The sequence below is a fragment of the Zosterops lateralis genome (assembly GCF_965231275.1).
Source record: "Zosterops lateralis genome assembly, chromosome: 4".
NCBI lineage: Eukaryota > Metazoa > Chordata > Aves > Passeriformes > Zosteropidae > Zosterops > Zosterops lateralis.
The window spans coordinates 16,478,268-16,490,991 of record NC_139765.1 but is presented as its reverse complement, the minus strand read 5'-3'; the positions used below and the strand labels follow the sequence as shown (position 1 = coordinate 16,490,991).

The 12,724-nt window shown below is 39.4% G+C and overlaps 1 protein-coding gene across 7 annotated transcripts in view; it reads left to right on the top strand.

Moving 5' to 3' along the window:
• Nucleotides 1-12,724, top strand: part of FGD4 (FYVE, RhoGEF and PH domain containing 4) — a 109,714-nt gene that overhangs the window by 46,681 nt on the left and 50,309 nt on the right. Inside the window, exon 1 of one of the 7 annotated variants that reach the window (XM_083860503.1) lies at nucleotides 1,934-2,049. The exons of 5 other annotated variants lie outside the window; for them this stretch is intronic. In XM_083860503.1, the coding sequence (XP_083716629.1) occupies nucleotides 2,034-2,049 (16 nt within the window). In that variant the 5' untranslated portion in view covers nucleotides 1,934-2,033. Of the gene's footprint in view, nucleotides 1-1,933; nucleotides 2,050-10,964; nucleotides 11,030-12,724 lie in introns of those variants that run through there. One more of the 7 variants, XM_083860507.1, reaches the window with a different exon arrangement.

The following is a 12,724-nucleotide window of genomic DNA, read 5'->3' as shown; positions in this document are numbered from 1 at the left end:
GTAGCAGAGCTGTAGTGACTCTGTAGGGCCCCTACTTTTTCTTATGTGACCCCTTCTCTTCTGTTTCCTTGCAGTGGTCAGTAACAATTTATGTAGCTGCTTATATAAAACAATTGTTTCTTAAATTCTTTTGTAGCCATTTCTCTTACAGTTTTCTAATCTACTATATTGTTTGTGTCAATGTTGAAAGCTATATTGCTGATCCAGTATGAATTTAAAATCTGGCATGTACTTGCATGATAGGCATTATTGGTGGTTTTCCTGGGCTGGGAAGAGCAGACCTGGCTGAAGAAAGGCTGGCAAAGCCCTCACTCACTAGCAGATGGACAAACCAGACTCCTGGGGAAGGTGGTTTGTTCCAAATGTGAAAAACTGAGCAGAAAATTTATCTTCTCAACAAAGGCTTTCCTGGAGCAATAAGATGTTCTGTTATAAAGGCCCTTTATGTGAGCCCAAGCAACAGGGGCAAGCTTTGAACTCCTGGAGGTGAACTTTCAAAATAGGAATATAACTTACATATTGGAGTTCTCTTGGTCTGATTATGAAACTCAGGTAATGCTATTTTTTATTTTAATGGTGCATTGATGACCTGGGTGAATAAAATTTGTATGTGTCTTTAAGGAGCCTGAGATTACTTGCTAGGAGTACCAGAGATGAGGAAATACAACTTCCTAGCTCAGCACTTGAAAAATAAATGCTCAAAACAGAAAGTAAACTTGTAAGTCTTCGCCAAGATGTTAAAAATGTGTTCCATTTAGGTTTCAAATCCATATGTGTGGAGCTTGCATCTGCTCATCTCAAGATGAAAAAGGCACCAAAGTGTTGAAATAACTGGAGGAAAGTTGTTTTTTTGCTGGTTTTGGCAATATCCCTCTGCCGTACAACATCTGTAACAGAAAGGAAACAATTAGCTGCCCATTCAGAGGGCTGTGCCCTCAGTGACAAACAGATTCTCATGGATTGTTTTGCAGTATGTTCCCAGTAACCCTTGGTGCTCATCCCTCCAAGCAGCCCTGCAGGGCTGCGAGTGGGGATTGTGAGTGGCTGGAGATGGAAGGGGCTGCAGGGAGCTGTGGTTTGCACCACTGCAGAGATTGAAAATGACCTCAGCTGGCTGCTGTATTCTGATTCATATTATCAGAATTGAGAGGGCTGGATTTAAATCCCAGTTTTTTTCTCCTGCTGAGATGAATGTGTGCCAGCTGAGGATCACATGGTGTGGGAGCTCTGAACAATAAAAGAAAGTTACTCCAATTTCCCTTTCCAGTTAATCCTTTTGCTTTTTGAAAATGTTTATTTCCCCAGTTCATAATTCACTCTAATATCTTTGTATTATGCCCTAGAGCACGATATGTAGTTTATGTCATTTAAAAATTGATTTTAAATTATTCTAATCAATTTTAATCAGCCAAATAAAGAAATGTTTTCATAACAATTCTTTAATGTAGATTCTTTTTGTCAGTGCTCTGGTATCCTGTGTGACCTATGTACTTAATTCTAGGCGTAAATTTAAGAGATGTTAGGAAATGCAGATGATTTGAAATGAGCTGCATGCAATACAAAGGGAGAACAAAGCACCAAACAGAAAAATGTATTAACTCGTCCTGTAACCTTGATGCTGCTTTAATTTCAAACAGCAAAGCAGTTAATAGTGACAAAACTTTCATAGTGGCCGAGGTATTAGACAAAACAACTTACAGTAGTCCCTCCTCCTCCTCTCTCCAGCAGTTTGTACGTTACATAAGCTGATTTCTTTGTTTTTCCTCTTTCCTCGTGAACAGATTTCATTCTTTTTTCTGAGCAGACGTTTGCTTACGCTTCTCCTCTCAGCACAGGCTCGCTCCGAGAGGAGGAGCATCGTGTGACTGAGAGAGCCAGCATGTGAACTGTCAGCACATACCGAGCATCTGGGGAGAATTCCTTTCTGGCAACTTGTAGGACTTGTAAACGGCATAAATGTGAGCCTCTCGTAGGGTTATTACCATTGCAAAATCAGTTCCTCGTGCAGTGGTACTGGATTACAGTTGCAAACAATGTCGTCTGAAAGAGGTAAGGCCGACCGGGATGCTTCTGGTAAACTTTAATCTCTTCCAGACTTGGGGTGTGTTTGTTTCCAGAGACACCAAGAGTTAAACTTTCTAGTCCGAGGCAAATAAACCGGTGAACATCAGCTGCCTTGTGATGCAATACAGCTGGAATGCTCTGGTGGCTTTTTCCTCCTATTTGCAGTAAATGAGCTTGAAGTCTCCAGAACTGATTGCCTGATACATCTGCCACATCAATAACCCCGTTGCTTTTGGCTTGTTTTGCTGCTGCTTTCACCAGCTTGGGACTTCCTTAAAAGCAAATTAGTTTTTTTGTATTTATAAGTCGTTTCAGTTCCTGGCTCATTTGCCAGGTTCACTGAGCTCTGTTAATAGCTGTAAGGTTTCTATAGGACATACCGATGAGAAAGCATTGCCTTGAAGATTTATATCTTGCATAAGATTTATATTCTTGTTTCAGGAAGTAGGTGTACACTTGTGACTTATACCCAACTTTTCACTTATAATAGTGCAATAATCCATTTAACTGATGCTCATGCTACACTTAATGTACAGAATTGGCTTCCAGAATTTTTTAAAAAATTCTTTTATTGCACCATCCAGTTGAAAGGTTTGGATTTTTTTTTCCCATTGTATGCTTGTAAATGAGTTTTAAAGGATTCTATTGAAAATACTGTTTTACTTCTGAGCTCATTTTTCAGTTCTGAGAAAAATTTAGGTTGGGCTAAGTTCAATCAAAAAGCATACCCAACCCTAACACTTAGTATAAACCAGCAAATATTCTGAATTAGGTTTCTCACAGAGAGATAGATGAAGCTGATCTGTGGAAGGTTTGGGTTTAGCATGCCGGTCTCCCTCTCTGGAAAGCCTTCTGAAGCTAAAGAGAGGCAAGGAAGTGAGTTTGAGATTTGCTAGAGAAGCTTGGAGTAGATGTATGCAAATAGTTCTACCCAGTTCTCCTGATTTCAGTAGTTGTGGGCATCTGCTTTTTTAGGGGAGTACAAAGAATACTTGTTTCAAAAAAAATTCTGTTGGCTTCTTATATGCTTTATGAGCAAGTTTGAAACTGCCCTTTTCCCTCTAGCTTTTAATAACCAACAAAAAAGATGGGAATCACACCTTTCCTCCCACTCCTTAAATACCATTTTTTTTGTATCCTGAAAAGAATCTACATGTGGATGTAGGAAGCTTTCTTTCTCTGATCTGTCTCTTAAGAGCTGTAATGTGTATCCTGTTCCCATAAATGTGGTGTGAACCCTTAGGGATTTTCAGGAAGGATAATGTGGTGTTATGGCCACTATTTCCTCTTTCCCTTCAGCTTACTTTCAGTCTGCAAAGGCCTAGGCCTACAGGATTCTTACATGTAACAGTGGCAGTCTGAATATCAAATAGAGTGGTTAAGCTGTGATTTTTAATTTTTTTTTTTTTTTTTTTAGATTAGCTATGTGATGCACAAATAAATTTGTACATGCTTTAGGGTAACATAAATTATACTGTCAGGTGTAGGAGACCTATGGCTATAGGTGGTGCACAGAGAAAGGGTGACAGCAGGTAGGTCCAGTCTGTGTACATTTTAAATCAAGTGAACAGATATCCCTGGATCCCCCTAAACAGTCTCTGAGAAGCAGTGAGTGTCTTGTTGAAGCATTGGCTGCCTCCCACCTGAAACACAAAAATCCTTTCAGTGCTGACCGCTGGGTGAGAGGGCAAAAGGGAGGACAGTACCTACAGGAAGTATAAATTCACATTGTTCATTCATTGTTATCACCATGGGCAGTTTGGGCACTTGAGTGTCTCCAGGTACCTGTGCAAAGCATTTTGTCCAAGCACTAAAGGCCCACAACAAATATGTAGAATGCATCTTTCCTGGAGCATTGATGTTTTTGAAGACTTGAACTTTATAGATTTATATTCTAGTAGTATTCACTATAAGGAAAAAAACCCCTCTGATTTCAAGCAATGCCTTCTCAAAGGGTCGTTGATACCATGACTCAGAAGTCAACAGGGACTCCAGTGTTTTCATTAGTGCCACCAATACGCTTTTCTTTGCGTCTGAAGCACTGAGTCTTATGTTAGTCTTTTTACATGATAGGTGCTATATAAACAGAAAATGCCTGTTGGTTTACATCAATTCTTGTAAACCAGTGTATTTGTTGAGTCTTTACTAAAAATTCAAAATATTTATGTAATTCTCCTCTTCTTTCTCTCTCCCATTCTGCCCTGGGTTCATAATTATTATTATTAAGGATTACCTTTTTTAGTGTTAAGAGGTTGGAACTTTAGTGCCTGTGTATTTCTTAGTTTGACAGGCAATGCTTGACCTTGAGAAGGACAGGTAGTTAGGAAACACAATCTTTCCTTTACATTGCCATAAAAAATTTAACACATTATGATTTCTCTTGCTTGTCTGTGGAAAAAACCCTTACAATCATGATCCATCACTATTAAAAAGGAAACAAAAAGAAGGGGGAGGCAACAGCTGGTTTACGTCATGTGAGGTGGAGAGGGATTGAAGTATTGCCAAACCTTGTATTAGAAAAGAAATTAAATGCTTAATGTCAAACAAATGTTATTTTTATGAGTAATTTCGTAGACTTAATTTACTCCCTGTTTTGGAAAACTTTTTTTCCCCACCATGCAAGCCATCCACTTTTTTTAGTGACTATTACAGTACTCCTTCTTCTGATGCCAAGAGCTGAGGCTCTAAGGAGAACACTAAATATTACATAGGAGTGAGCAGCATTCTGTTGGGCTGCAGTTTTGCGAGCAGCTCAAGTGATCCAATGGGCAGCTGCTGCCAGGAGGCTGGCAGATCCTTCCCTGGGGCTCTTGGTCTCATCCAGGAGCCAGCTCAGCTCGCTCCTACTGCACAAAACTCTGGTGGTAAAATCCACGTCCACTTGTCCAGGAGCTGTGTGAAACCTGGAGAGAAAACCAGAGCCCTAGAGTTGGTAAGAAGTGAGCAGTGGGAATTACAGGGATGTGGAGGGATGGAAAGGATGGAACTTCTCATCTTGGTAGGGGCTGTCTCACTCAGGGGTAGTCGCAGTTTGGGTGGGAACAGCCTTTTTTTGGTCTGTCCTGGGGCCTTTGAACATTTGCATTTTGAAATATTTGCAAAGTGAAAGGTTGGACATCCTTGAGGTGTGTTGGTCTCTTCAGTCATTTGTGATTTCTCTTCTTGAAGTCCATTTGGGTTTAATGTATTTTTACATTACATTACTTTTTTTTTTTAATAGCATTTCCTATCCATTTGCACACTCAATGATAAATACTCATAGAAATATTAAGCTTTTTGGAACAGTATGATAAACTTTCAAGTTTGCATAGAAACAAGATATTTGAATTTTCCAGCTTCATAAGTTTTAAGAAATGACATTCAAAATTCATCATACAGTTGCTATTTTTCTTATTTTTAAAAAGAACCCAGTAGATTTTAAATGGAAGTCTAGAAAAGAGGAGAGAGAATTAAATAATAGAATAGTTCTGAAATTTAATCTCTCAGCCTGTTCCGAGCATGAAGTGTAAAGCTGTTTCAATCTGTAGAGGTCTGTTACACCTGAAGTGAATTCTGTGAACAGCACAAAGAGTGATCATCTCTGGCAGTTAAGAGCTAAGAGATTTTTTTTCCCCATTTGGATTTCAGGCAATTTGTATTTGGCTTCCTTACATAAGGATGATTATGAACCAGTGGGTTAATGTGAAATGGTGATTGGTTTCTTGTTCCTTATGGAAAAGAGGCGATGTAGAAGCTGGCACAATTGTGGTAGGCTTTAAAGAATCTGGACAAGGAAGGTCCTTCCTGAATGATTTCACAGGAAGGCTTTAAAGGCACTTAAACGAGGCTTTTTGTGGCTGTTCTTCACTTTTTTTCCCTAAACCAGGTCAAAAGCAGGAAGCACTTGAATTCTTGTGAAGTGTCCAGCTTCGGGTTCTTTATATTTCTGGTTTGGTGCAGTGAGCATTCCCAGGGGGAGCTGCTTGTTTCGCGCTGTTTGGTAGCTGCTGCTTGTTAATGACTTGGCAGGGAGGCTGCGGTGCCCGCGGGAGCCCGGGGGTGGAAGGCAGCGGCCGTGGAGCCGCACTGCTGCACCGCTGGGGCTGAGCCTCAGGGGCGGGAGGGCTTCTCCCCATCCCCGCCTCCCTCTTTATCATAAAGTTCACGGGTTTACATTTACTTGTAACCTTTCATGGAACAGGAAGCAGTGCCTGGTAGTCTGTTGTAATGCTATTGTGCAGTTAATACCCTGCTGCCTGTTCTATAATTAGAGCATATTTCAAGCGATCCGTTTCTAGATAATGTTTGTTTTTATTATTTTTTTCCCTTTCTGTCCCTATTGTTTTCTCCAACCCCACTGAGATATGATTCAATAAAAGCAACATTACCTAGTGGCTACTTGCTTCTGGAAAGGGAATCTTGTCTACCTTTCCCTATCAGTAAATTTTCGTCTTTGCCCAGGCTCCAGTGCATCTGAGGTGAACGAATGCATGGAACCGGCTGCTTTATTGTTTTGGTGGGGTGACATTTCTGATGGCTTAACTTTCCCAGACCATATCCTAAGGCTAGATGGGTGCCAGCACTGGTGCACAGAAAGTGGTGGGAGCAGGCAGGCAGGACGAGGGAAGGGAGTGGGTGGAACAACTTGTGTCCGTGACAGCTGTCTGGCTGCTGGATGAGCTCTGCGTTGTCAGATGCTGGCAGGACACATTGACTGCCTTAGCAGCTGGATCAGGGGAATAGTTTCCATCTATCAGTGATAATTGTATTGACTTGTATTGAGTAATTGGCTTCTTTCTGGATCCTTAGCTGTTCTGCATTTTTGATATACTATATTATATATTTATTTCTTTAAATTACTTGAATGTGCATGTATTTTACAACCTCTGCTCAGATCTTCTGAAATAATAAATCAGTTACAGTTTCAATCTTCTGTAATTCGGTACTTTTTTTTCCCCTTTGGGTCTGTGGGGGCTTTTTGCTTTGTGTTGTTTAGTACCCTGTTTCTAAAAATGCTTTCTTTTAGTCCTTTTATCTACAGAAATAGCTTGTTTCATGTCTCAAAGAGCATATGGATCATTTCCAAAATAGCTGAGTTGAGATGAAATAACTGCACAGATAACTGGGCAGAGAACAAGATTGAAGTGTCAGTGACTTGTTAGAGAAGTTCAGAAGCAATGAATACTGAGCAAAATGATGAAATCTGTAGTTAGCTCAAATTTCTCTAAGCACACTGTTATTTTATATAATGGCTTATGAATTATAGACGGGGAGGTCTTTGTGTCATTGTCTGAGTAATCCCTGCACTTGCCTGGTAAGTATATGCTGATGAATCTTCCTGAATTATTCCAGTGATCTGTATGAGATAGCTGCATTTTTCCTTCAGTTGACCCCAGTATTGCAGATGCTTTCCTTAATATGAAGTTAAATTGGGCTGCTCAACATGGTGTCATACTGTTTATCTTTTGTATGATAAAAGAAAGAAGAAAATAAATCATAAAATGTGACAAATAAAGTGAAAGAAATACCAGGCTCAGTGCAACAACCCTTGCCCAGACAAGTGATTCTGCTGTGATCAGTAAATCTGTTTTTAAAAATGAGGTCTCTTGTTTAGTAAATAGGAGCTTGGGGCACTTAGTAAATGATGATTGCCATCGGTGCAGAACATGCTGGTGACAATTAAAAACTTAGTGAAAGTTTTTATTGTTGCATAAAATAATAGTTGGGAGGGTGCATTGCTCAGCTTACACAGCTCTGCGGGGAAAACTAAAATGAAAAATTTTGGGGAAATAGGGAGGAGGTGTATCCTGTCAGTCTTTTCTTGTGGTAGGGTTCATAATCAAAATTACCATTAATGCAGTAGGAACTCAAGAAAGCCGCACAAGACTTCCTCAAGCCCTTCCTTCATTAAACATGAAGGAAGCTGTAAAGAGACCAAGGGATAGGGAGGGGAGGAAGTGTCCCCCAGGTATGGAACTCACCAGTGCTGCAGCTTTGTGAAATGCAGTCATGTGAGAAGCAGCTCTTGAGCTGAAAGTTGCCATCATGAGTTATGGCACTAGCCAAAGGCAGTGCTGACAAGGAGGGAGGAATTACCTGAAGTTACCTGGTGCAGAAATGAGACAGTAACAGCAGGGCAGCTGACTTGGGCTACAGGATTAACGTGCCCTGCCTGTTCCTGGAGCGATGGAGCTGATGCATCTCATTGTACCCATTTTCTTTCTTAGTGTTTCCTGATTTGGATCCTGTGGTTCTTAGTTACATGAACTTCATGGTACATGGCTCTAGGGTCAGGAACTGTATTCACTTGTAAGTCTTGTAGTTGTAATAAAAGCAAAGAAAAAATATCGTCCAGATTTGCTGAGAGATTTTGACATTATTTCATGAAACACAAGCCATGAAAGGTCTCTACAAGTAAAGGAATACTATTGCATATTTTCTCTCTGAACATGTATTATCAAGCATAAAGTCTAAGGCTTAAAGTGAAAACAAGGCTTTGAGGGAGCATATTGTAATACAGGAACTAAGTATGTGGAGGAGGAGTACTTTATTCCTGTAAACAGAACTCCCTGCACTCAGAGCTCTCCCTTCAATCATGTCTTTCTGGAGATGTGGTTTGAACATTTCTTTTCTCTGTGTATTAAAGAAACCTCCATTAAATAGCTGATGAACTATTTCACCATCAGCAAAGCCATCATCACAGTGTGTACAAGTGTAGGTTAGTAATAAAAACCTTAGTGAAGAAATGCTGTGCTTTGGCAGAGGACCTCAGTCATAAGCTTCTACTTTCAAACTACAATCATTTGTAGTTCTGTACAGTGCTTTTTGTTTTATTGGTACAGCATCAGCAGTCCGTGTTATATTATTGTGCTAATCTGAAATTGAAACAAATGTTGAAAGATAATCCCATTAAATGTTGACTCATTTTAGTAAGAGTCAGAGCAGATGTGCAGGTTTGCCTGCAAGGAAACCACTGTCAGAGCCAAAAGAACAAAGATCACAGTCAGACGACAACAGAGTGAAGCACACTGAGTCTACCTCCTGCAGTCAGCATTGGCAGGACATTTGTAGTGACTGTGGAATTCACCATTCAGTTTCCTGCTTTCTGTGATTCGCTGTATGTTGAGACTGAGATCAGGGGGTTACTGATAAATCCTATTTAGTTAATATTTTGGTGCTTCCTTTAAAGCTTGGACTTTATGATCTTGAATTTGTTGCCTTAAATACGTATCCTACTTAAAAGTGGTAGCATCCATAGCAGCTCCATCTTTTTAGTATAAATTACTGAAAGCTCTATTTCAGTCTAGAAATGAAAATTACCATCAGAAAGATGCATGATTTCTTCCTACCAAAACAACTGTAATGCTTGGCAAAACATGGGAAAAGCAGCATGGAATGCTCAAGTTTGCTAAATACCTGCAAATCAAACCAATGCAGTAATGTCTCATCTTAGACCAAGAAAATACAAGAACATTTGGTATTGGGTTCTGTCACCTGGTGCTCTGCATAACCCGCCTCAGTTTATTAAAAATGAAACTATTTCAAAAGTTGTTTCTTCTTTTAGAATAATCTGGGTAGTGTGCAAAGTTAATCTTGCTGAAGTATCTTTCAGTTTTCCTTCTGTATTGCTGCTCTGTCTGTTTGTTGCTAGTGGTTCACAAACTGTTGGGCATACCACAATCTGCAAACATTTGCTCTGTTTCTAAGTAAGGTACCATGTCTACCAAGAAGTTAAGTATTTTCTGGTTCTTGGCAAGTATCATGGCAAGTGTTCGGTCTGACAGTTTGAAATTCAGTAATGTTTCCTGTTTAACTTCACCATCCCATGTGAGTACATCCACAGTGGTCATTGAACTAAAAAAGCAGTATTTATATACTTTTTGCAATCTATAATTTATATCTACCATATTCACTTGAAGATTTATTTACTCCATGCTGAAAATGCTATGAAAGGCAGGTAATATTGGTTTGGTAGTCCTATTAATGTTTGTATGCAGTGAGAAATAATAGTTCTGTATGGTTTACATCTTTATTACTCCCAGAAAATGGTCTACCTTCTTTTGTGGAACTTAGAATATTTTTGCCTGAATCTGGGGAATAGCTCTGCAAGAAAAAAACCCTACATTTTTGAATTTTGTCAGCATACGTATCTGAATTAATCCTTTTAGAGAACCTGAGCTGTCCCCTATACTTTGCCAAGATTCCATTTTTCAAAAATAATTCTAAACCGTCTGTTATTTGCTATTTGTTTTTCTGGCCAGCACCTTCTTACAGAAAGAAAATAATTTATTTGGTGAGACAGCCCTCCTGACTTTAGCAAAAGCTATTTTTTTTCCTCTTTTTACAGTGTTTGGTTATCAGCTATTTACTGTATTTCAGCAGTAGTTCACCACAGTAAAGGCTGGCCTGATGTTTAACCTTTATAGCTCATCTGCACAGAACAGAATATCAGTATGGAGTTTCTGCACTGTTCTGGAGCTGAAAACATTCACGATTCTATCACTACTACAGTGGGAGAGGTGAGGATGTATCAAAGCACAACTGTGTAATTAACTTGGAATGATAGCTTTTAGTAGAAATTGTAGGAAGGAAGGTTTGCTTTTTTTTTTTTTTAATTAGAAAAATGCTAACTTCCAGATTTTCTACTCTTCTCCTTCACAGTCCTAATTCTCAGATAATTTGAATTTAGTCCAATTGTTATTGACATTGGGTATGCTTCAGCAGTATAAGCCTCTTAGGAGCTTGTCAGTTTCCCTCACAGAAAGAATAAATCTGTGAAGGGGAGGTATCAGGTTACTTGAGACAGGTTTGAGGGCAGGTTTGGACGCAACTGAGTGCAGAATCTATGACCTCATGTACTCGATGTCTGGCTCAGGCCTCAACCTGTGGTGATGTAACTGAGAAGCCCTTTCTGCTTTCTTGTTTGTGATCAGGAAGCTGCCGCTCACTCTTGCTCTGTCCTTGCCACAGCTCCTGTAAGCGTTTGGTGAGTAAGTTGATGGGTTGGAGCAGTCTCTGGTAGTGTCAGTGTTGCTTAGCACTCCTTGATCTGCTCAGGAGAATGTCTGGTTTGTTTGCTGTGCCTGAACCAGTGCCTTGGCAGGGTCTATTTGCTGAACTCTGACTTCTGTCCAGGGCTGGGTAGGAAGTGTGAAGCTTTGCACTGATGTCACATCCAGCAGTAGAACAGCAAGACCACAGCCACTGGGGTAGGTGTCTGGGGACTTAACACATGGGGCATGCATAACTATATAATTTAAGAGAAATAATTTTGAACCTTTTATTTTGCCTCTTGTCATAAGAGACTAATATTTTCCTCATAGGTTTTGTTTACATCCAGAAACACTGCATTTCTTTCATTCAGAATGTATGAATAAGGGTGGGACCACAGTGGCAGTAAAAATTAGACAGTGCTGCAGCAGTAGAGAAGCAGTATGCGCTTGTAAGCAGGAATAAAAATAAATACAACAGAAGAGTGGATAGTGTTGAGATTGGCTTATGGACCTATCAAATAAGAAGACATTAATGTAATCTTCGTTAATATAAATAACCCATTTTTTAATCTTACTGGCATTTCAAGCTGGCTGATTGTCTAAATGTTCTTGGATCCAAGTTATTTCTAATTAAAATGGCCTGAAAAAATAGATAATGCATCATGTAGCTTCAAACACACTTGCAGATGCAAGCGTGTTTGCAAGCATTCTAGCTTCTTATTTCCTTGCAGATGATAAGCAAAATAATTAGAGTGCTTATCAAATTTGCACTGTTTATTTCTCTTTTCTATTAGTTATTAGTATCTCTTTCTCCTTTATATTTCTTAAATCTTTCCCCACCTTTCTCTCTTCTTCAGTGTATTTAATTAGTCCTGATTATAAGAGGGGGGTGGATATTAATCATGTACCAGTCAACACGGAAGTGGCTGGTGATATTTTGTTGCGCATGGCATTTCTGACTTCAGGTAAAATTTCTCAGTTTTTATAATTAGTAGGAGTAGCAGAAGTGTACAAGCATTTCTTTAATCGGGTCAGAAATAATCATGATGGAGTTCTACTTCAGCCCAGTAAAAGGTGCAGGTTTCTACAGCATGTCTTCATTTTTGCATATCTGATGGGATTTTATGTCGTACTTACAGGGCAACAATTGTATTTTGAAAAGGCTAAGTTTGTTACTGCTTACTTAAACCTAGAGAACTGAGCAGCCCTACTGAAATGCATGTCGCTGAATGTGGAGCAAGTATTTGGGCTGAATATTGCATGTTTTGGGCTTTTGTTATAACAAAATATACTATTATATTACAGTACACTTGCATACAATACACTAGATACAGGAATTTTCACTGTGAGTTTGTGTCTGCCACAATTTTATTGTCTGCATCACCTGGAAGGTGGTATTATTCATTGCCTGGAAACTGGGGCTCAGATTTCAATGGATATTAAAGGATACTTTTTGCCCAGAGAATTTGACTACTCAGTTTTGTATAGAAATATGCTGTGACTAGATTTCTGTTACCTTTTACTATTCCAGCTTTATGTGGCTTGAAGATGTGACACGATTAACAAAATCACTGGTTTGAAATATAGGTTAAATGTCTGCAAGTATATCCATCTCAAGCAAATGTGACTCCCAGAAAGGAAAGAGATTTTGTTTAATGGCTTGTACAAAAATAACAAATTTGAAGTTG